The sequence below is a fragment of the Macrosteles quadrilineatus genome, unplaced genomic scaffold (assembly GCF_028750875.1).
Source record: "Macrosteles quadrilineatus isolate MER2022 unplaced genomic scaffold, UCM_ALF_1.0 Scaffold_6__1_contigs__length_79288215, whole genome shotgun sequence".
NCBI lineage: Eukaryota > Metazoa > Arthropoda > Insecta > Hemiptera > Cicadellidae > Macrosteles > Macrosteles quadrilineatus.
Genome location: NW_026542599.1, coordinates 54,901,541 through 54,928,058, shown reverse-complemented (window position 1 = coordinate 54,928,058; position 26,518 = coordinate 54,901,541). Strand labels below are relative to the sequence as shown.

At 32.6% G+C, this 26,518-nt stretch overlaps 1 protein-coding gene across 6 annotated transcripts in view; it reads right to left on the bottom strand.

The window, feature by feature from the left end:
• The window catches only part of LOC128996878 (potassium/sodium hyperpolarization-activated cyclic nucleotide-gated channel 2), a 378,895-nt gene that overhangs the window by 49,257 nt on the left and 303,120 nt on the right, over nucleotides 1–26,518 (bottom strand). For all 6 annotated transcript variants that reach the window (XM_054422396.1, XM_054422397.1, XM_054422398.1 and 3 more), the window contains one exon: nucleotides 444–607. In XM_054422396.1, the coding sequence (XP_054278371.1) occupies nucleotides 444–607 (164 nt within the window). The remainder of the gene's footprint in view (nucleotides 1–443; nucleotides 608–26,518) is intronic.

Here is a 26,518-nt window from a genome sequence, read left to right as displayed (position 1 = left end):
TCACGGAACCCATCGATTTTCAAATACCGGTACATTTTGTACCGTACCGTATACCGGCACATCTTTGTAAAAGTGGATAATCAATAATATATTATGTTGCGTAAAAAACAAAATGTAACTAAAATGCTAGAAACAATGTATGTTGTAGGCAGGTATAGAGTGAAACGTTCTGCCAAAAAGTCTGATTTCTTTTGAAGTGGTTAGATGTACCTAAGTATTTTAACTCTTTTGGAAAAGCACTAAAATCTGTCGTAGCGATAACGTAAGGTGTATTATGTTTTAGATTGTTAAATAGTTTGTGTTTTGGAATGAGACTGTGAAACAAGGGATTCGAAATTCTGGAAGAATGAAGAATACTTTTTCATACCAATTTTACGACTCTACGCCTTTAGAAACCATCCACAAGAATGTTACTTAACTTTTGCTAAGGTATATAAACATACCTGTCCTAAAGTTGACTACAATGTCGATCAAGAAGATTGTGTCCGAGAGGCAATTAAAGGCGATCCATCTTGTGCTGAGGTCGTCGTTGAAGAAGGAGATGGCGACTGGCAAGATGATAAGATTGGCCACAAGGAGTAGCAACATGCACAGGTCCCAGTAGAATCTGGAACAAGGGGAATGCATTTTCAGAACACAGTCTGTGTGCATATGAGACCATTTCTTCTCCTGTTGGACTAAATCTATAAACTAGAACAAGTGGGATACTAGTGCCTAGTAGAGTCAGGAATAGGAGAATTGGAATATCGGAACACCAAGTAGGTAGACCATTTAGACAGAGGGGGTTTAAAACAAACACTATGAAGTTCTATTTAATTGGATTTACTATGTTGAAATAGCAGTGAATGCATAGACAAGACTAGTCCAATTAATGGGAAATTAAGACAGCTTTCACGTATAGATAACAGATATAGAAAACTTATAAAAACTGTCCGCAATAAAATATCAAACTGTGAAAGGTCTCCTCAATTTAAAAATAGCCAAATCTGCCATGAAGGTTGAAACTGTCGGTTATATTAGACATAGAAAACTAAAAGTTTATCTAGCCTATGAGAAAAAAAGGACTGACGATAACGTTTCGAAGTAGAAACCTAGGTCTCCACTACAAAATAAATTAGATCGTAAGGTAAGCCTTAGATTTTAACCATGATATATTAGAATCTTGAGAAGTATAACCAGAGCTTAATTAGAGTTGGAGCACAGATTCGATCAATAATTCATCGGTAATCTTAGGATGGATTTCGTTGCTACGTGCTTGAATTCAACCTTTAGAAAAACTAGCATCAAGTACACGTTCTAAAAAAGTATTAAAATTCGAATATTAAAGTTGAATCACGTCGTTTTATTAGGTAGACAGGTAGAGCAATGTTAGGAGTCCGTTTGTAATATTAAATCTAAAATGCACGTCAACTTTAAGTAGGTCGTGTTTGTATAAGCAGCCTTAACAATATACGGCTCAGAACAAAAGATGGGAACAAATGTAGAAGACATACACACCATGTTCCAAGGATATACTATTGCATTAATGGATATATAACGTTTTTAGCTCACTCCTGAAAACTAAGGCCATCAGTTTCAACTAATTTAAGAAGGTTATAGGTAATCGATTATAAAAATCTAAAATATAGTTCAAAAGAAAAATTTCATACAGATCATGGCTCTAATGGTAAATACCGTACGTTGATGAAGCAAAAAGAAACGAATATGCAACGCAACTAATTAAATGTTAACAGAGCAATTTAACTACATATCTTACTATTTACGAAAATAATAATACATTGATACTACGAAGCTGCAACATAATTCAAAAGAAACTTTTGGTACAGGCCATTGCTATCTGCTGTGAACACCGTTACAGATTAGTTAATAAAGCAGACAGAAACGGGGGTGCAATGCAATTAATTTATTTTTCAACAGAGCCGCTTTGGGCAAACCCCCCCCCTCCGAAGGGTGGGGGGCCATGACGTCAGCAAGGGTTGCAATATTGAAACAGACATGATATCCCAGTCGTATACCCCCATGCTGAACCGTAAGCCTGGATTACTGGAATTATCAATTAGGCCAATTGTAAACCTCGGAATAGAGAAATGTTTTATAAGTGGGCCATGTCCGCGTATGTAGGTGCATAAGTGAGGGTTAATCCGTGGCAAAGCTTTAGTTGTTTACGCTTTACAATATTTATTTCGGGATATGAAGTGAAGTTAAATGTTCAGAGGAGATTTTAAGTTAAGTTGTGCGAATATAAAACAAATATATATATATATTGGAAAGTGCTATAGTTTTATTATGTATACCGAAAAACTAGTGGCAATGTTTCATTCCTCACTAATCACATTTGAACGTAAAAGCCCTACACACACTTTTGCTGTCACGACAAATAAAAAAAATCACTTGGGCTATCAATATTAAACTATGTGAAATCCCCAACACTTGCACCACTAAGGGCTGGACTTGTGTGCTTTTTATGGCACAAACTGTTTCAGGCTGCTTAACTATTTAATGATGACCTAGCCTACATGAATGTTTAAATTACTACTCGCTCATAGTGTAAAATCTTCGACTAAATATATTACTGGTTTGCAAGTACTATAAACATATTTAAATAAAGTGTTTTACAATTGTAACCATAATTAATACAAGTATACACATCTGGGACATGGGTCCCATTAATAAATGAAATTTAAAAATACATAAGTCGTTTTCTTAGAAAGATTATTACAAAAAATACGGATAAGGTAAGGAGGTCTTTGAAAGTTCACGTTGTAAATAGGGATTGAAAAGAAACTTTGGGAAAATAATATTCACTTAATACCTTCGTGAGAAGTAGCCATGGCTCAAGTAACTATGAGCCAAACTTTGATTGTAAATTCAAAACCTTTTGTTAATCTCCTACCTATTATTAAAGTTGTATCTACGGGAAGGTTTGCAGAATAATCACATTTTCATACAGATTTTATAACGGTGTTTTTTTTAACTTAGTACCAATTAAGTAGTTAACAGTGATTTGTAGGGTTGAAATTAATACAGTAATCTTATACATAAAAAAAATCGTTTTTCTTTCTCGAATTCTTTTGGCTCTTCTACCCGACCGATTTTCATGATTGAGGTCTCGAATTGAAGGTATGCACGTACAGATTTGCCATCAAGCATCGGCATACATTTATCTATAATCCCACTCGGCTTATACGTAAACCAAATTTGCTCCCCATGTATTTCTTATAGGAGTTAAATTTGGTTTCTCTTTGCCAAGTTCGTTTGGTTCTTCTACCCGACCAATTTTTATGATTGAGGTATCAAATTGAAGGCATGCGCGCCAAGTTTTCACATAAAGCATCGGCAAATATTTACCTACTGTATTACCAAAACACATAATTTGGTTTATTTTCTAATTCTTACTTCAATTTGTACCTTCACCAGTTATAATTTTATAATCCTATATATTTTAATCTAAGAACCTTTAGTGAAATACTGGCTTTCATTTAAGCTATTAGTTATTCAAATCGGATGAGTTTCAAGTAAACGCAAGTTGAACAACCAACAGAAAGATTATTTTTCATAAGGTTTTACTATTATTAAAAATCTACAGCTCTAGTATTTTTCATGTTTTTCTATATGTTTTAGACTCAAAATAATCAGTAAATTATAGGCTCAGTAAATTAATCGTTTAATCAGTTAAGCTCAAGATACTGTATTACTCAATCAAAAATCATAAATTTGATTATTTCTCGGATATTATATTTATTTTAACGCTGCAGAGCAGCATGGGTCCTCTAGTACTATATTAAAACACTCTTGGTGATTGTGTTGTACCTGTGCTAAACATATCGTAAATGTATTGGATCACGATAACATACTTGATGTTTTTTGGTGTTAACTTTGAAATAAATTCTAAATTATTAAAATTAGGCATTTCGAGAGAAAAACAGAGAAAACCCTGAAAAGTTTATCAATTTTGTAAATCGAGTGTTCAAGTTTCAAAGCTAACACTCGTCATCGTTGACGTGTTGACTCTTCAGACAACAATCTCTACAAAACAAACATTTCAATGGATCGTTTGAGAAGTTAAGGACGAAGTTTTGTAAAAATAAAAAGGACTGTTTTGGGAAGGAGCTGAAGTAACTGAAATTCTGTTGTAACTTGTGTAGTACCATCGACTATGTATTAATAGTCAAAGGTAGTACACAATGACAATTATTTGCACTGGAGAATAATTTGGAAAAATGCAAAAACTTTATGATTATTGACTAGCCAGACTAAATAATTCAATAGATGCCAGTGGTTTTAGTACTCCCAACATTTAATCTAGAAATGGAAAATGTCTTATCGTATTTTACTGACCTATCATAGATCCAAGTCAATAACAAATCTTTGATTTATTAATTAATAAAAAAAAAAAAAAATAGGATTTCAATAACATAAAACCACTTGACCAAATTACTTACAGGCGAAATTTCACACAAAGAATATCGACGTGCTCAGAATTAGAATAAACCTGTTCATTAATAAATATCAAGCTAGGACTGATCTACCCGGTCAGTTATGTACTTTTTTATGAGTTAGTTATTAATCATTCCGCATGGCTGCGAAAAGATTAAAATGTTTAAGATTCTCGAATTATATTTGTATCATTTTTTTGCTCTAGGACGCTAGGTACGAGCCCGGTATTGTTTTTACATTACTTCAAGCTAAACCTAGGGGTTGTGGCATTATCACTTAGATAAAATCCATTGGTGTTTTTTTACACTGTACAGATATGAGTGAAACAAACTTTACACGATATTTAGTGAACTAAGTGATAAGTTAATGAAAGGAGTTCCTATTACTAATAGAAAATACAAACGATTCGTTTCATAAATTGTAGGCTAATACTAGGAGTTTTCACAAATTAAAGTAACGAATTCTTCTACTAGAAGCACGCTTGGAGAGTTCAATCTTTACACTTACCACAATTTTTGTATATTTATAAAAGTGTGAAGTTTACGTAACTAAAAAAAGCTAAGCAGCTTCATAAGAGCAAAACCGGTATTTGAAATATATATGCATTGTAATTTGTAATCTTTATTTTTTTATAAGTTTTAAGTGTGTAAACAAGCTTGCATTTTGTTGTACAAGTGTCGATTGGATGCTTGCCGTAGGCATAAATAAATAAATATATACCTAATTGCCATGGGTTATCTCTGTTACAAATACAAAATGAAACTATTTAATCACAAAATGCTTTTCCTTAACAACTTTTTTACCACACTAATAACAAATGCCAGTTTATATAATGACATAGTAAACCAAATGGAGTTTTAAAATTTCCAAATATTTGTAAATAGTTCAGTTTTATTTTTTGTGGGTTTTCTTGAGCAATTCGCATTTTATGCTTTTTGTGAAGGTCTAAAAACTGGTTTTTTAATATCTAATGTTTCCATTTTGTAAAAAATCACCGTTAATTGATAGTCCAATTACAAATGGCATCTCATACCAGAATCTACTGTAAAATCGAACCAGCAACCTATCAAATTTAAGACAAAATCAAGACTACTTAGAAAATTCTATCTAAATTGATAAATAAATTAGTGTAAGACAGTGTAAAGTGCTTGTGTTTCACACACCACCGATCAGTCACAGCAAGGCAACACTAATTAAACAGGCCGTTATGCTCCTCAGGCATGACGTCATCATAGGTGACGGCAATGACGTAATTTTATTTTTTTAGTTATATTTTTGTTTTATTGGTCACAGAGTCATGGAACACACTCAACCATGTACATATAGGCCATATATAGGTCATATAGGCCATATATAGGTCATATAGGCCATATAGGCTACGCAACGGCCACGTTTGGAGAACATCAATGCCCCATGAGCTGCCATCACAAACGATGTCATGAGTGTGTAACGCCTGATGATAGCACCTGTAAACACCTATGAAATCTCCATACGCCTACATTGCAGCTTAGCATACACATTCAGATAGTCACACTAGGTCAGGAGTTTTGTTTACGAGTGCGAGGTTCACCAGATTTGCAAATGCAAGAATTATTTTCTCGGCCTTTAATGTAATGTTTTGAAAATTTTTCAGAAATATGAAGTTAAGTTTTATTTCATGTTTTTGGGTTGGACTTATATCGTCATGAATTTACCTTACTGCGTTTTACGAACTTAAATGTTTATTTTCTGTATACTAAATGTGTTGTAATACATATTGTATATTATTGTTTCATTCTTTATATAAAACGTGTAAATCTCTGTTAGCAATTACTAATTGGAAAAACAATGTATAATTTAAGAAGATTAGTAGAGAATTTTATCAGAGAACCACTTTCTGAATGAACAATTAAATAACAAGAGATATGTAATACGGTTTCATTTGAAACATTTTCTAAATTTACTTGTTTACGCCCATGTTTTCCCTCCGATGCAAACCAATCAATAGTAATGTGTGCAACTATCAGGGACTAAACTTCTCCCATGGATTAAACACACTAACTCACAAATCCACTATGTTATGTATCTGATGAGGAAAGTTGAAGCAATATCTTTTACGGTAAATATCCAGCGTATTTGGATGTTTACTATTTATTAAACTATTGTACCAGGCTTAAAAATTGTTTAACCTAATAACAAAATCTAACCTGAAATAGAATAGCTTTGAATAAGGGATTTGAATGAAAAGTCTGTATATGAATTGATCTTGCACGTTAAAACATAATTGAAGCAACCATTCCAGGTTTCTCGTTCCATAAAACTATAAAGGTTGCTGCCAGAAAAATCAATTTCAAATCAGAATACTGAAACCATAGCAAACAAAGCTATTCAACTATGCAGAACGAATGTGATCTAAATTCTCGGCTGTTCATTATAGATAAGACACCACAGGGTTTTAAGTTGATTAAAACAACAACCAATCGAAACATTAATGCATAACTTTCCATCCAAGCGGAAACAATCAGGTAGGAGAATAGAGTTATTACCAATACGTGACATCATAGTTTCTATTACATTTCTAAGGTAACATTAATAATTTTCTAATACTGCATTAATATTGATTATTGGTATTTTTCCCTCTGATAAGTTAATTACGTACAAAAAATGCAATGATTGAAAACTCATAGATACATATTTATTGCGATGTTTTCTTGAGTCTGAAACTTGTAATAGTTTTCTTTAGTTTTTAAGTGTATATTTCGTTGGGATGAGCTTACTCTATCTGATTTCAACATTTTACAATACAGGAAATGCTTGCGAAATAAGAGTTAAAATATTAATATTTCACGTTGTCATAATGAATGGTAATGAGTAGAAAGGTAGAGCACACCCTAAATAGAATTTTGTCGCAGAAACAATGTTATAACTGTGAGTTGTGGGAGTAAAAAAAAATACACTTTATTAATTAGGTATTGATATTTTTGTAATTAATAATAAATTATTCAGTATCAAAGTTATCTCTCTAAAAGGACTTAATAGTTGATGATGATTTTATTAAAAAAATACAGTACTTAAAAACTCACCCGTAGGAAACAAAATAAATGCCAAGGTAAATCAAAGAAATACTTTCTATAGAATGAGACTGATTAAGAGTTACTAATCTTATTATGTCAACAAGAACAACGAATTAAAAACAAACAACTATAAGACTTGGTAAATTATAATTTACAATATCGTAATAAGCGGATTTCTTCTTTTCGTCTAAACTCGGTAAATCCTTTTTTGTTAAAAGTTATAAGTTGAAGTACTTAAAAGAAGAAATTTAACTTTTCTATAAAGGTTTAAAAAATTTAGTTGATTTACGGATACTTATATTAAAGTAATTTGTTTTGCAATTGAACTTTAAAGTAGAAGGAAAGGAGTATTACATTTTCTCCGAATCTTATAAGAGTTTTGTTATGATATTAGAATTTGATTTGATAATAACATTTCAAAAGGGGAGTATTATGCAAAATACAGCTTGGCTCAACGAAAAATCATAAGGGTATATTTTACCTCCTTAATACTAACTTAGTTGAACAAAATTTTTTTTATATAAAATAAAATAGAAGAGATTAACAGTAATGCAGTAATATATACAGAAGAAAGAAGATTAAGAGAATACTAACTTAGTATATGATCATTTTTTAACTATTCATAGTTGTTACTGCTGAACATATCTCAACGTGTATCAAATTTGATACAATAGGCCTGAGAGTATTATTCATTGGACAGCTTGAGGAGGCTAAGTACCATTGTACTGAAGTTTCAAACAATCCAAACCAGTCTGCCATCTTGTTTGGTTATTGCCCCATCGACTGTGCAGTTACAAACACATCTATTATATTATTAAAGTGATACAATCAAATTTTATGTAAACGATTAAGGCCATTTACCAAATAAAAATAAAGGCATATGGCACATTAAAATGAAGTTTAGAGTGTGTAGATTTACCGAAAAGTATTAATATGGACGAATTTCCTAAGGGCTCTACCCCACAGGCTGATTTCCAAAGGGCTACGCATGGCATGCTTTCAATGTTTAAATGATTTAATTTAATTTAGTTAATGAAACAGCTGGTCAGTACAATGAACTGGTGTTTGTTTATTTACTCGAAAAAGATGTTTGTGTTGTGAGCTATGTAGATTGAGGAGGGTTATGTTTGGTTTTAAAGTGAGGTTGTATACGTTTTGTAAAGTATTGCTCAAATTTTCATTGTTTAATTTAAGAGTAAGCTACATGCCATGAGGCTTGACTAAAATTGAAGAATTATGGTTAAACATGTCATTCATGAAGCACCAATATGAAGCAATTGATGCTATTGCTACACTAAGGTATGTTGTCATATTGTTAGGGATCTATTAACATCAAAAGTAGGGGTTTGAAGTAAGTAGGTTTAAGCTTTTAAATCAATTTATATTTTCAAACTAAATCATAGAGTTACTGTATTTGAAAACACACATCACCACTTTAATAGATCTCTAGGTCACATTTTCTTCCCGTTGCAAAGCACGGGTATAGCAGCTTGTTTTCAATTTAAAAAGATCTTTTTGTTAGTATAAACAGCTGTTTTCAATACATGCATTGCGAGTGTAATGAATCAGCCAGAGTCAAAGACATCAGCTGTACGTTTTTTCTTCTTTAAAATACGTCATCTGATTATGCCTAAAAAATAGTGCTGACTGTCGTTGCATCTTTATGAAAACTTGTACTATGTTTGATTGGCGGAGTAATATGTCTTGCTTTTAAATAACGGCAACAGCTATTCTTACTCAATATAAAAAATACGACAATTTATATTTATAGAAATTTCATTTATAAATGTAAACACTGTACGATATAATCGTTTTGAGATTTAGTTAGCTCCGAGAGAACATTTTCCCCGCTCATTTTGTAGCCTCGGATTCGCTTCGGTTGTCAAATTTTAGCTCTTGTCAAAACGAGTCAATTGAAATATACCATGTTAATATCCCTAAGCTAAAGACTAGATTAGTTTTTATGTAATAACAAAATATAAAAATACCCCCGCCGCAGCAAACCTGCAGACTAAGCGAATTTCCATTTCCCTGAATGGATACACTAAAATGTCTCCTTAAAAATATCACATTTATTCCCTATTTAAATAGAATCAGTTTTACACATACTAAGGTTTGCTGCAACAGGGAGGGTAAAAGTGTTTTTTATGTAAAATGTTAATAGTTAGTAAGAAATAAAAACATTTTCCAAATTTGGGCAAAATATGTTTATAAACAAGCAAACTACAACAGTTTACTTATTCTCCATAAGAATAACATGGGAATTTTAAATTTACAATTTTTTGGAATTTTCTCCGTAACCATTAGGCACATTATAACGCTTCAATATACTAAATTATTTGTTTTTTTAAGCTCTACAAAATAGTTTAGAAAGAAATTGCAAAATTTTATGTTTTTTGGGTCAAAAATGGGAAAAACCCATTTTTACCCCATAAAAGCCCCCATAAACCCCCGTTCCCATGGTCCGATCATGCTGGTTCGCGAACTCGTTCGAATAAACGTAGGTTTACACGTTTGTACCAAATTTCATCAAAATCGGATCATTTTTGCTCGAGTTATCGCGCTAACGGACACATATATATATATATATAAATATATATATATATATATATATATATGAATTTGAACGGATGGTGTTTTTGGTCTCTAGGGACCTCAAAACAAAAAAAAAAATCGGTCCCGGGTCCAGGTCTTACCGTGAGTACTACGGTAATAGCTTATTCCCTATATGGGAAATTCGCTAATAAGCTATATTATTGTTTTTGTTGAAACTATTGTAAACAATGTATAGCTTTTAAAAATGTGAAAATTATAACAAACAATAAATGAGACGTACAAAATTAGTTCTTAACGTGAAAATAACACTAATAACCAATATAATGCTTTGATGGGGATTATCAATTCAAATGTTAATTAGCGATTCTCGTATTACCACTGCAACGGCCTTCTGAATAATTTCGTTAATTGTAGTAGATTGCAACCTGGATGAGGGATAGCTAGTCGTCATATTAGATTGAATTTGCAATTTCAGCTATAGAGAATAATTATGAATATTTAATCATTGGTTGGACGTAGGATTCCGTAATGGAATATACAATTGTCAAATAGCTGATCCAATTATGGGAAATTTAATTTGTCATTCATTAATGATAGATAAAATCTGTAATTTTGGTTTGTATGCACGGTACAATACGTAAAAAGTTAACAAATATATGGATCATTGCAACATGGATCCCGTAATCGAATACTGCATTGTGTAGAATAACAGATCCAATCTTAAAAAAATCATTTGTTATACAATAATACGAACCAAATGCCGTAAATCTTTACATAATAAAATAATAAAAATACGGCACATCGAAAAAAATTAACCTAATGCTATTAAAATTAACATATTCAGGTTATGATTTTATACTTTTGATTAAATAATGAATACATTGGATAATATACTGTGTACCACATTAGGCCTACACCGTTTTAAAATAAAATACACAATTACGGTATCAAAAATTGTTAGAAAGTCACGTTACGGATTTTCAACATGTATACAAATTGGAAATAGCTAGTTTCGTAAAAATTCAGAAGCGCTTTTACGTGTATCGCTTACACAAAGTGATATTAAAATGAATATACGGAATTGCTTCGATGAATAAAATATGACTGCGAGCTTGCCATAATGGGTTTCGAAGTAATTGCCTCAATTTTACTCTTGTACTGCTATCTTCGACACAAGTTTAACTATATAAAATCGTCCCAGAAAAAAATTTAGTTTCCTGTGATAATCCTAAAATTTGTTAGGCTGTAGTTCAAATCGTTAAGTTAAACTACAGCTCAAATGTTGAAATCGTCGAATATCGTTACTAGAATAAGTTTTTTTTCCGAAATTTTAATTAGAAGTCTTGTTGCACAAAATAGGTTTTTATTGGAAAATGTGATAAGTGAGTAAGAATAACTACAGTTTTCAAACTCGAGTTTACCTTGGATTTGAGTATGATGAAATAAAGTACTTATTCGGAGTGTCAGTATAGCGGTATAGTCAGTATATTCATTGCAATATAGCAATACTATTTGTTACCCGTCAGCTTCGCCCGATATAATTTTGTGTTTTATTACTTAATACTATGAACAAGCTGAACGATAAAAGATTGTATAGCAATATACATGCTGTACAAAAACCCTTTCTTCATGGTATCAGTGATAACGGCTGTGTTGGGAGCAAACTACTGTAACATACAGCACACTTCATCCTTTTCTTGTGTTCGTGGGAATTTTAAAATAGCAGGTCCATTTGTCTATAAATACTTACTCAGTGGTCAAAATAAATAAAATGGCGAAGCTGCAGGAAAAATTGAAAATCTTCATAGTCCTTATGAAGATAACAAAATACTGAATACAATATCATGCGCTACTCAAATATCTCAATGATTTATTTAGTTTCTTGACATACAAATATTATATATGGCTATATATATTCTACGATTTGAAAATATGATAAGCCTTTTAAGTATGTTTTTGCGCGATAAGGTTAAAGTATTCTGCCATAAGAATAAGTAGGCATACCATTTTTTTCGCTACTCAAATATCTTAATGATTTATTTAGTTTCGTGACATAAAGATTATGCTCTAAGATTTGAAAATATGGTAAATCTATAAGGTGTGTATTTGTGAGATAATGTTAAACATATTCCGCGATAAAGTTAAGTACCAGTTTTCGCTAGGAGGGACAGCAAAGATATTGTGATGGTAGGCAATCCATCAAGCCCGACGACATTTTGTCCGCTACGTCATAGAATCAACTGCGGCAACGTTTACGAATTTTATTTTGCATTTCTAAAAATATGCTCAAGCCGTCATAAAGGAAGTATGCCAGTGTATCAGCGATTTCCTGAATTAAGTCTTGTTTGTCTTTGCACGGTTTATGAATAAGGATTGTAAATGAAACCGAATAATTCTCATGTGGTTTTAAATAATCATGCTGCAGCAGTAGTTGATGTCGGTATGCAAGAGTCTTTCCGAAAATTAGTACACCTAAATAAATATGACAACAACAATAAGGCAAACTTGTACAGAACAACATACGGTAGATGTCTGCCAAGTACTTGGGATTATTGTAGACAGTAAGCTTAGCTGGCGGGATCAGATTTTCCGTACAAGGCCGCTAAGGTGATCTCTTCTCTTAGCCGGTTGATGGCCAATGTCGGAGGGCCGTAGAAGGCTGTTAATGTCTTCTGTTCAGTCCGTTCTCTTGTACGGTGCGGAGGAGTGGGCAGACGCTCTCAATAAGGAGGTATATAGGATGCGACTCGCCCGAGTTCAGCGTCAGGCAGCAGAGTTGCATCTGCCTACCTAGTGTCCGAACCCGCCGGAGTTGTCCGATGGTTGCTGGAGTCATCCCCGTCAAACTTTTGGAGGCGGAGAGGAAGGAAATTTATCAGTGCCGTGGGGAGGACCAGGCACGATTGGAGGAACGCACCCGCACCTACCAGCTGTGGCATGAGAGCTGGAAACAGGAGACACGGGGACTCTGGACCAGGCGACTGATACAGCAAGTAAAACCTTCAGTTAACCGGCGGTGCGGAGAGGTGGACTTCTACCTCGCCCAAATTCTGACGGGTTACGGCTTTTTCCGGTCGTACCTGTTCAGGATGGGCAACGCTGTGATACCCTATTGCATATACTGCCCAGGCATTCCCGATGACGTGGAACATACCTTTTTCCACTGCCAGCGTTGGGAAAGGCCCCGCCTGGAGGCTTAACAGTTAGTAGGACTGCTGTCGGTGGACACGGCCATACCGATGATGGCGGGGGGTGAGGACAATTGGACCTGTGTGTCACATTACATCCAGGGTATTCTCCGTGCCAAGAAGCTCGACCTTGACCGGGATGCGACGTAGGTCATAAAGTATCTAAATGCCAGAAACGGTGAGAGCCCTGATGGCTTAGGTCACATGTTGACCTGACTTGAAATAATGTCACAAACAATTCCAGGTTTGTGTCCAACAGAGTAGAGGGGGTTTTTTAGTGAGTAGTCTGTGATAAATTCAGGATTCTCCAATACAGGCTGGCTACCTGTGGGCGTAAAAGCTTTTCCCCTCCTCTCCCTTAAAAAAAGAAATACAAAAAATACTGTAGAAGTAGTCAAGACCAATGATAGAACATAATCTCAAAGACGGTTTGTTCTAGGGATTGGTAGTTCACTGCTATTTAATATTTACTCCACAGTCTATGAAGTTATCATGGGCATATAAAACTGGTTTAACGACTCAAAATAAAAACGTAACTATTTTTAACGTTCTTAATAACGTTCTTATTGTTGACTAGCTGTGTCAACAATAAGAAGCTTTGCAGCCTCAAAACTTTTTTAAGAACATTTTTTAGAAGTGGAAGCTTACCCTAATGCAAGAAAATAAAGAAACCTAATTCCATCTTAATAACGGACTCAATAATAGATTATGATTCATGTAATATAATATAGTGTTAACATTTTTCTATCCTTGAAATTGGATTTTATTTTAAAAGTTTATTCGTTTTGTCCCTCTTAATATTTAGGACTTTAACCTTTAACCTACTTAAACCTTTAAAGTAGCTTAGTATTAAACTTTAGTTTCTCCTTTACTAAGAAAATTTGTTTCAGAAGAAAATAGACTTTAAAACGGCTTTAGGCCAGAGTAAAACAATATCATGGAAATGAGTATTTACTTAAAACATAACAATAATTCCTTAACTGATCAAAAAGTTCCATATAATTTCCCAATAGGGAAAATCACAGTGTAACACTTTAACTGGCATTTAATCAGCCAATTTATTTTTAAAATAGTCTTGTTCGATGTAATACAGAAAAGGTTACTCAAATGTCAATAAATTAATAAAAATCAATCCTCATTTTACTTGTAAATCGAAAATTGCGTGTCCTAAAATGGTTATTATTCTTTGTGAACTTAAAATTAAAGGCAAGAAGATTACTAAATGCGACTCAACGGTTGCCTAATTTTCCGATTCACTGGCCAATAGCAGCTGAAGATTGGACCTTGAATATTGTAACAACTAAGAACCTCCTTGTAGCAAACTAACTCCGTCAGAACTTTGAAGCTTGTACTTGTACCTTGTTCAGTTAGTTATAGATCGATTAACTCTGTACTATGACACGAGGTGGGTTCACTTATTTTTATTCTTGATCAAACTTTATCTTTAAAAGGCATTTATCCATCTTATTTGAAAAAGTCTCAAGGTTGAAACAATACGTTTCTAGGTTATAAGACGTTTATTTTATTTACTTTCGTACAATGCTGATCGAGAAGTTATTTAATGCTAAACAATCTAGATAACGTTTCCTCAGTGAGGTTTCGGCTGCAAGGAACATAAACCCCAGTTTGCAATAAATTTTCATAGAAGGAATACTCTCCATAGAAAAACCTGGAGGAAGACGTTCTCCACCAGATATATTTATAATATCTCTCATACAGCGACACTTATTGATATATTAAACTATTATACTGAATACTGTTTGCATTTTAAAGCAAATTTTTAAGATGAATATACTTTTAAAAACTTGAAAAACGTCTTAGCAACAAAGTAAAAAAATAAATCATTAACTCCATTCCCATGTCAGGATTAGCCTTATGTTAAAGTTGAACTTTTATCATAATCTGGGTGTGTATACGAGATTGTTGCCTACGAAAACAAACACACATATATCCTTATCTTATCTTGAACGAGTTTGACATCTGGGGGTTCAAAATAAAGAAAATACTGTATTCCAAGACCTAGGTTTTACCATGAAGACTACGGCAATAGCTACTAGATTTGCCCCATGACTAGATTTGCTAACACAGTCCTCATAAACAGCAAAAATATTGAATTAATTATTTAAAGTCTGATCAGATTTATCATTCTGATTGTATCCGATATTTAATGCATGAGATTTCGAATCGAATCATAGTCGTTACGGCGAGTTACTGGATTCAATATGTTCACATGCATGCATAGTGTGGAGACACAGTATGGTGTATAACTGTACTGTACATTGGAAGCCATGAATCAAAGCAGATTGAGGCGTGTATGAAAAATTTACGAGGTTATTACATAAACTTAATACTAATTAATAAGATAATAGTCGTATTATTATCAAACAAGGGTATTATTATTAATACAACCACACTACATAAACTCCCGATTTTGAGGGAAATCTAAAAATGCATCCTAATAAAATTATATGGAAATATTTCAAGGTGAGTGTTTCGTCAAATAATTAGCTAATTTCGAAAAATTATAATTTTCGAAATAACAAAAGTAAAATAAGTGATATTTAAATAAGTACATTAAATACCAAACAACATTAAATAGTAAAATAAGTTACATGATATTTAAAAATTTATATTACAAACGCATGTTTACTGTCTAGTGTTATATAAGAATCTCCATAAACCTGCTCTTAAAGTAAGTGTTAAACTAGAAAACTAATTCATTTAAAGACATGTGGTTAGTTTTGAAAAAAAAGTATTGGTTGTCACTAAGAGAAGGAAAATCTCAATATTGCCTTATTTAGTTTGGTACTAAATCGTAAAATCAATTAATCGTGTATGAATTCCCTACTCACAATACTGTACAACAGTAAAAAACACAAATCGTGATTAGTGCCAGTACTGTGGAAACATGAATAACTAGCTTTTCCTCGGTGTATTGCCTGCTTAAGCATGGATTCGGATCCTGGTGTGGAATAAATAAATTAAACGCTTTACATGCAAATAGTGAACAATTTACTTAGTTTTAAACACAAGTTATGGAACGCTAACAAAGACATAATATTTTGTGAAAATATGATGACAGTTGATTTTTTTTTACGATGACGTTGATTGTATAAAATATGTTTTATGTGACCATTGGCAAGACTAGCTATTTTTAAAAAGTCGAAAAATATATTTTTGAAATTATTCTTGTCCTCATTGTGAAGCATTTAAAGCTACTATGAATAAATGAGGAAGTAAATCCAGGAAACAATTAATATAAATCGATTTTAACTGTCACTGAATTCAACGTATAGTGGATAAATTAAGTAGAGCAGATCCACAGACTGTAGCATACCCAATCATTGTTGAACAGACTCAATCAAGCTAGGACGTGTTCCGCTTTTGCGAATCAAATGTGTCAACGTTCCTCACAATGGTATTCGATCCGTACCCATAATGCAACCGTCCAAATTAAGCCATGCGAGGTAGTTATTGGCTTATGAAATGGAGGAAGTGAATTACTGTACAGAATAAATGAGAGGTTTAAATTTCGAGTTAAACTCTTAAGATTATGGAACTTGCTGCATTATTTGGGGGATATCTACTTCAGTACTAGGAGTTAACTTTAGGCATTTCGACTGTAACAATTCACAGATTCCTCCTTCCCTTAACCTTTAGGCAACAAAAATTATATTTCAATATTATACTGGAAACTGGAAACAGAGTAAACTGTTGTTCATTTTAATTTGATTTCTCACAACCTCAATTTTCTAATCATTCAGAACTAAAAGGTCAACCTAATGGGTATAGCATATTAGCTGTCCCAATGCGGAAAATTGGCGGAAAATTGAAAGAATCATACTTGGGCAGCTGCTCACTACGTGCATTCTACTTTGCTCTCAAAACATCTGTGGCTGATTTGTGTGTATGCGTTATCTATCCAGATATCCAAAGTAGACTCAAAACAGTTTTGATATTTTCAGTGTTTTACCCTAAATTGGAGCTACGAGAGAGCTACGATTGGAGAAAAAAATCGCAAACTATATGGTGGTGGTATTCTATTTAGACTTTAATAAAACAACAAATTTCTCACACTATTTTACAACAAAACAAACTTTAAATCTTTACAAGAACATGTGTTTTTTCAGCCCGTAATGTCGACCAACCATGAGATCACTTGAACGTCTAATACTTTATTCACAGCTCACCACAACCGCGCCGTGTATTGGTAGATATTCACGACCACCCGCAAACTGTTAATTCACTCGTTACAATATTTGTCACGAATGTCATGTCGAATTTATTCGCGGTTCGATTGTCAGATTCAACCCACCTCTGCCAACTGTGAACGTATTAATCCAGTGGAACCAATTTGCAGAGATAAATCGTTACACTCCCGAGCTCCTCTGGGCTGTATGGGTAAATCTGTGACGTTATTTGATTTTTTATGAGTGGATTCATTGGATATCAATACTATAGTCAGTAATCCGTGTAATAGACAACAATAACGAGCCTGTAATTTAACAATGCAAGTTTACTCTCCTCCAAAACACAAGATGTTATGTAGTAGAAATTTAAATAACACAAACAAAATGTTCTAAACGTATCTCATCAAAATCACATTTGACTGTACCGGATTAGTGATCTAATAAATATTTCGTACTTTTACTACACATAAACAAATATTTAGTTCAACAGAAGTAAAATTGTGTTGATCTTCACAAACTATTATCTTCTTAATATAAGTATTTGATATATATAATTGTCTTTGATGCTAAGACAAATTCTTCACAGTATTTGAAGAACTACTTAAGAAATACTATAAGAAATACCGTAGCTCTGTTTTAAGGGAGTGAGTAAGTGACTACATTATAGAGGAGAAAAAATATGAACATAATTATATTAGAGGCTTATTTATATGAAAAAGGACGAATGTTGAATAAATCCAATAAAGTTTTTGATATTGACTAAGATCACTTTTAGTCAGAGCTATTAGTGAAACCAAGAACTGGTGGGTTTAGTTTCAAACCATCATAAAGCTTTTAGACTTTCCTATAAATACAATAGTCAATGCTATTAGAAATACATGTACTAGTATGTTTTAAACAGCTACCCAACCAGCTACCATGTAGATACTGGGTACGTTGTAGACAACATTATTGTTCCAATCTACTGAAGGCAGTAAATTTGACCCTCACTTCGCAAAACAACATCTATAATAATTTTAATTTTAAAAAGCTTTAGCCCTCGGCCAAAGCAGGACAGTATTTATTCCTATTTTTGGCATCAAAAATTACACTTACGGTACTGCAACAGCATAAACTTGGATTTGATGTAACTTGATGTATCACATTGAATTTTAAAACAAATATGAAATAAGACACGATACACAAAGAGAAATTTACCGATGCACTAGAATTTACTATTACTAACACTTACCCATGGAATGGAATATTCGTACGTACTATACCAGATCAGGAATATATTTTCTGATTTTCACACCTGCAAACAAACAAATTGTAAATTACATTTGAATTACTCATAAAAAACATGTTATAAAAATGTAGCTGAAATTGTGTGAATTGAAAATCCAGTTTCCTGCTCTTCCAATTTTTGTATACCAAGTCGTCTGTATGATGGATTTTCAATAGTTGGTAGTAAATTAGTTAAACAGGGGACTAACCAATAGAATAAGATGAACACGTAACAGTTGTTTGCATTGATATTCACTGCAAACTAGGTTTTTCGAGTAATTTTAATTTTTACTAATCTAACAAAGAGGTAAAAATAAATTATTGTAGTCTTAAATTTTAAATTAGACAATCAAGGAATTTGTAGCTTGTTAAAAAGTTTATGGCAATTGAGAAATCGAAAAGAGGCATAGTTAAATATAGCAAAATTAAAAATACTAGAGACCGTCCAGAGGTCGAAAACTCGACCAAAAATATGCAATGTACAGACTTCTCTATTTTCACCCCACGCTGTAAATAAAATATGTGATTCGAATTTCTTCCATTTGTTTTGATTTTCTGTTCATATCACGTTGTTCTTTCGTCACCAGCATGGCAACCCATAAAGCCCATGTTAATAAAAAAAAATTTAATTCATTTTTTGTGCTTATTTTTAAACATATTTTAATGTATACAGGGATTCTGCACATCTAGAGGAAAATATCTTTCTAACAGTATGCGTATATTTTCCCAGAACTGCACAGGAGCTGAGAAAAAAGGTTTTCAAGAAACATGTTTGCTTATTAATATATAAATGTAGCTAAAATCAAGCTGAAATAATAATACAGCTAAAATAAATTGTAAAAAATTGCTAGCTTTTGAAACTTAGCTGGATACTTAACAATCAATAAATTTTAGATAGTAAATGAACATCGGCTAGAATGCTAAAATCGGGTAATTGTTTTAAAAAGGGAGTTTTTTATTCTATGTGCTGATGCATTTGGAACCACTCGATACCTAGAAACCCAAATGAGTTTAAAAACACTATAATTATCACTCCAATGTGCACGCCGCTCTACTGCAACACGTTAAATAACTTTTGGTGGTCGAACTTCTAATATACAATAATAATATAAAAAATTAGATCTTTTGTGACCAACTTCCAAATATTTTCCAAAATTTGTGAATATAAATATAGTTAATTATTTTTGTTAAAACAATTAATTAAATCAATGGCTTTGTTATTTTTTGCTACTTCTAAACAAATGAGAGAACTTTAAATGACAAAATGGAACCAAATAGCGTTAGTCCGTTTGAAAACAGGTATTAATTATTAAACAAAAACAAAATCCCATCAGCGAAATCTCTTAAGCTTCTTAAAGTGTTAGAGATCAATGGGTCTAATTGGGAAAACGTTCCATAGATATATTAAACGCTTCAATCAACAATTTATTTCCTAACTTACTGTGACAGTGATGAAAGTAAACTCTTTGTGTGTTTACTTTATTTTATTTTCCAAAACAAGATTATTCCTAAGAGATGATTACAAGTCAGTATGTGGATATTTAAGTTATTTTAAATCATTAAACGTAAGGGAATTTAAAGGTATCGATTAGGCTTATGTGCTATTAGTAGGTGTCATCATCTGCAAAATAAATTCAGTGCATAATTTTAGCGTGGTTGATTTTTGCGCCTATTCGGAAAAAACGAAAACAAACTAAGTATAATAAACAAAATATACCTCCTCAATAGCTTTAACATTAAAAAAACACCAAGACAAAATAAAATATAAGCATTGAAAAATACCCAGTGAGAGATTATCGAGATGGATGATTGAAGTGATGATTAAAACATTGGCGAATCGTTGATGAGATTATGTTTGCCTCGTCCATCACAATTCTGTCTGAAATGTCAACTTAGACCTTTAATAAGTTAACCCAATTTTCAAGCACACTTCTAAAATATTAAGTGTGTGTGTAATTTGGAGCTAAAAAAACTATTCTTTACACTAATTTAGTACCTATATAATGAAAATTGAGGTGATCTATCTTATAATTACGATTAAGAAATCAGGGTTTTCAAAGAAAATAATTATGAACACATTTTGTTTCGTAATGAATTTCTATGCAACAATAGTTAAATAATTAACCAACAAAGAATAATAACCACGTATTCTATGAATTTTAACAATATGTTCTTACCAAACTTTTTGGGCTATGTTAAACATTTAATACAGACAGTTATCCTTATTAAAGTAAAATAATAAGGATCAGAAACAGAATCAGATCAATAGTAGGACGAGAAGAAGAATAATCATCGGAATATCTTGATTACCATTGTCCAATCACCAATCTAATAGGCGTCGCCAAGTGTATCATTGTACAATACAGAGCAGCCATTGTTAAATGCATCATTGTACCACTTGGAATGGACATTGTTCAATACAACATTGTTTGATTCGGAATAGATATTGTCAAGAACATCGATTAGCAAAAATAGGTTATATCGTGCAACGTACGACACTATAAAGTAAATTTTAGGAGTCATCAGTTTGAATACTGCGTTCAAAAGTTCGGAAAGATATTGTTGATTGAAGCTTTTAATATATCTATTGATTACTGCGGATATCTGGATGACAAGGTTTTTTGGAAAATGTTATTCTTGATTTTCTCTTAATTTTGACCCAAGGAATCACTACGTAAATTATGTCCCCACCTTTTTTGAACATCCTGTATGATATAACTATAGGCCTACCTATGTAGAAAATAAACTCATGTTCAGTGATCAGTTAGACTTATCCCATAATCGCCGGGGAATGATTCTCGATGTAGACATTATTTGGAAACGGTAGTCGTTAACATTTCCTGACGGAAACAATTTAAAAGACATTACCAGACATAAATCACATCACCTGTCCTCTCGCATATGACGTACTTCAGCCCGGCTTCCTTGATAGCTCTTGACTGTTTCTACGAGTGACTCAGGAGTTCTCTAAGAGCATTTTAAGTATTTGTTGCTTCAATGAGCACAATTTTAGACATCTGTAGGAACTAAGTATAGTGGGACATTAATTACACAAGTTAAGGTGTAAAATTGTACTATTGTACTGTTTGATGAATTTGAATGGTACGAAATGTGTTAGGTTTATCCTTGACTTAATCTTGATATCGAAAAAACACCAGAATTTGTTAGTTATTATTGGAATAAGTAACCCAAAATAAAGTATCATCGGAAATATGATTTCCTTTATACTGTAGTTGGACTGGTTTAAAGCGATGATCATTTAGAAGAGTGAAAATTAAATTGAATTATTTGGAACAATAACTATTAAACTCAATAATTCCGGCAACTTCTAACCTAGCCGGACTCCGTTTATTTAAGGTGGGCCTCTTAAGGTGTGAACTTTGAAGGTGTGAAAGATAGTAGTTTTACTAAACAAATTATAAGCTAAAAAGTAACAAGTTTTTATATTTTTTTAAATTTTTATAAATTTAATACCATATTCCCTATTTAAATCATTATCTTGGTCTTAAATTATAGGCTTGGTCTTGAACTAAAAACTCATGCTTACTCATATACCTCATAGTCCAGTAAATAGAGACAAAAATAGGGGGGTTAACTTACAAACGGTCCGGTAAGTCTAAATTTTTTATATGTTGTCTAGGATGGTAAGCAGTTGTTTAAAATGAAAAATGCACAATTCTCCCCCCTCCGCGCCCGCCACCATATTGAAAAATCAAAAAATTCTGTTCTAGAGATTTTCGCCTATATCTCAGTTTTGGTGCGTTTTAGCGAAATATATGTAACGTAAATGTTGTAGACAATTAAGTTTCCTATAAAATAAGTATAACGATTCGGTTCTAAGACTTATGGATACGAAAATATTTAAGTTTTTGTACAATAAAACGTCAATTTCTTTAGCAACGAGCTACAAACCCAAAACAATATGAAATTAAATTTTTTTTTAATCTTTGTTATTGTTTTGGGGATTGTAGCTCTTCGCTAACTCGTTCAATTTCAATGATTAATAGGTGAAAGCGCTTACATCACAGAATATTTAAAGGCTATACTGATTTGCAAGCGTTGATAAAAACTGGAGATATAAGAAAAATGGTATTTAAAAAACCATTCCAAGTACGAAAAGTCCATAAGAAATGTATGGGCGAGAGTTTTCGTTTGAATATATCTTTAAAACGTAAACAGATATTTAAAAACGGATTTCGGCATTGAAATCAGCGTGAAAATCTGGTTTATAATGATGTGTCACAACGTTATCATTGCATTTAATTTTCTTTATTTATATCCAATATGGCGGATCCAAGATGGCGGCCAAAAATGAGTTCCCTATGTAAATGAAATACTAACCACCCAATAAACTTCGGTGGTCGTCCCAAGTCAATATCTCACAAAATTTTGAATAAAATATGCATGTGGTATATTTTTTTCAAATTTGTCCAATGTTGAGAAAAGCCGCCATTTTTTATCTTGATTTTAGGAGGTTTTCTGAAAACCGATTTTTGGCAACTTTTAGTACGTCACTCTGCAGACCCATCACTACAAAATAAAACCATAAAACGTATTCTTGCAATTTTTAACGTTCCCTGTGTCAGTTTTTTTTTTTAGTTTGCTTAGACTAATAGAGATTTGTCAAAATAACAAAAAATGTTATGTTTTATTGTATAAAAATTTTAATATTTTCGTAACCATAAGTCTTAGGACCAATTTGTTATACTTATATTATAGGAAATTTAATTGTCTACAACATTTACATTACATATATTTCGCTAAAACGCACCAAAACGGAGATATAGGCGAAAATCTCTAGAAAGTACAGATATTAACGATTTTTCAATATGGCGGCGGGCGCGGTGGGTGGAGAATTGTGCATTTTTCATTTTAAACACCTACTTACCATCCTTGACAACATATAAAAAATTTAGACTTACTGGACCGTTTGTAAGTTAACATACCTCTATTTACTGGACTATCAGTTTAAATTTAATATTTTTTAAATAGTATCAAATGTGAATAATTTATTTGATTTATTGTTTCTTTTTTTGTTAATTTATAAAAAAATAATTATTTTACCTAATGCATTTTAAATGAGTTTTTTTAGGTTCTTATTTGCAAAAGCCATGTACAAAATTTCAGAACTACAGCTCAAGTAGTTTGGAATATCGAATTGTGTACGTTGTTTTATAATCATAAAAATAAAACCAAGCATACCCAACCTAGCTGAATAAGGCCAACTTAAACTTTACTTTACGTAAACCTCATTTCAACTTATGTTTATTTACTCAAGCACAACCGGTTTGTAAGTTGTTGGAAAGTTTCCATCATATTCAAGTGACGCACCTAGTCTAGTTTTTCTTGGCTGAAGCATCAGATATGATCTTGTTGTGGAACCCATCACATTTAAAATGCTGACACGTTCTTTACCTGCGTTATTTTGTTCATTGGCCACTTAACTTTTTGTAGGATAGTTTTGAAATTACAAATACTACAATTAAATGTTTTTCGAATGTTAAATGCGAGTTTAATCTAAGAAACTACAAGGAAAAGTTAGTGCGACTTGTGTCAACAATAGGTTAAAGCTAATTCCAATCTTATCGAGGAAGTTTATTTCCGCTAATTCACTATTCATGAAAACATTTGGCCTATAGTTTTTTGAGGAGATCATTTTTTAATAGAGATAAGTTTCTTGTTGTCTAGAAGAAGATAAATGGACCTACTTAATTAGTGATCAAGTTTTTCTATAATTTAGAACCAAACCCACGGGTACACCCAACATGAAATCTAAAATATTAAAAATGTTAAAGATATTCTAATAATTCTGTTATCATCACTGTAACTACATACAGTTTTACGAATCGTTCTAAGACTTGCCATAAGTCGGAAGCTACTCTAGCATTCACAAAGTATTAACAACGTTTCTCAGTTATAAACAATGTTATAGTACCTATTTTATCAACAGTAAAACCCAAATAGACAAAGAAACATCGTTAAATTGGTAAAATCTCATTAAAGCGTTAAAGAGATATAAAATATCTCAACTAAGAGATGAGATAGAATATGTTTGAGAGAGAGAGAGAGAGAGAGAGAGAGATAGAGAGGGAGAGAGGGAGTGAGAGAGAGAGAAGACTGCTCATCAGCCCATGTTTACATTAACGACACAACACTTGTGGTAAGCAGTGCTTGAGGACTAACGGGTCACTGAAGATAAAGAGGTTTGTTTAAACTTAACACCTTATTTTGTATTTTAACTACCTTAATGCTTTAAATGAAGTCAAAAATATCCTGGAAGTCGAGACTTAATGTTGGAACTATTGATTCATTTTGCTACTTTTATTGGATTGTTTTGGTTATTATGTATTACTTTAGTTTACAAAGAGTTGTTTAGCCTTCAAATTACTGTATTATCTTTCAAATAGTTTACGATAATTGCATATAACCAATGATCACTTTTGTAGAGTTATAGAAACGTTTTTTTAGGTATTTAGTATTCCACGTACTAGGAAATATTTTACCGGTTTGTATTTAATTACATTTCTGGTAAATAACTAGTTAAAAACATGATCACTTACATTTTTAACTCATATCTCATAAACTTTCTTTGTACTTTTTTAAAGTAACAAAAGATCGCGTGATAGACAGAAAATGTATTTTGGCGTGAAACGAAACAATCTTGTATTACTTGAGTCTAAGAAAATAGTTATAAATTTGAGCTGCAGCGACCCACTCGGGGTGAGTTACTACGTGTAATTGATCAAATGTCAGTCTTTATTTGGGTCAACTCAACGTGACCATAAGTCTTAGGGGTGGACACTTCGAGCGCAAATGAGACCAATATGTTGACTGACATAAAACACCTACTTTGAGAGCAAAGAGTCTATTAACTGGCTTCGATGAAATCTTTGTTCAGGAAACACTGACCTGTAGCTCCCTGGTCCCCTCTAGCGTCCAAATCCAGGACTGCTACGACAGAAATTGGACTCATTCGTTTTGATGTAGATCCAACATCACCTTTTGATTTCATCATTATATAAAGTACTGCAACACCAAGCCTGGTTTGTATGGTTTATCAATATGGAGTATTTGCAAGCCAGAGTTTGACGATTACAATGAAAGTAAATCATTACTTTTTGTCTTGAAAGGTTTGAAATTAGGTGTTCAGGTGTGATTCTTGTACGTAATCAACTATAATAATCTTGACAAAGATTTGAGGGAAACCGGTTCTGTAGAAAGTAAATAAAACGAAGATCCACAGTACATACTCTATTTGAGCTTTGCCAAACACCACGTTGAGTCTTATTCACTGTAAATTCCCAATGACACTTCAAATCGTTGATAACTATACAATAATGTCCATAAGCCGATAAAAAAATTAGCTAAAAAGAGATACCAAAATATAAGCTTGTTTTTGACGTTACCAAACACTACCTGTATACGAAGGTAGCAGTGCTTAAAAAGATATTATGCCACTTAAGACGAATGAATGCATTTTTCCTACAGTTACCTAACAATGTACATGTTCTCTCACTGATTTGAGAAAGCAAAGTGGCCAATTCGCTCATCAGTCAAAGTTGTACATACAAGAGACAACAAGTTTTTGAAAGTAATATAATACATAAGTTATACTTTTTGCGTATGTTGTACTGTTTTAATTCCGATTTCACACAGTATTATGTAGGTAACTTACCCAGGAATATTAGCCATGCTGCTAAATACAAGAACACAAAGACATCTCATATTAACGAATATCATTCTACGTTTCTTGTTTACACTAGTGTAATTTTTACTTAAAGAGTTACAGGAGGAAATGGTTAAACGCTTTGAGGGAAATCGGTCCAAG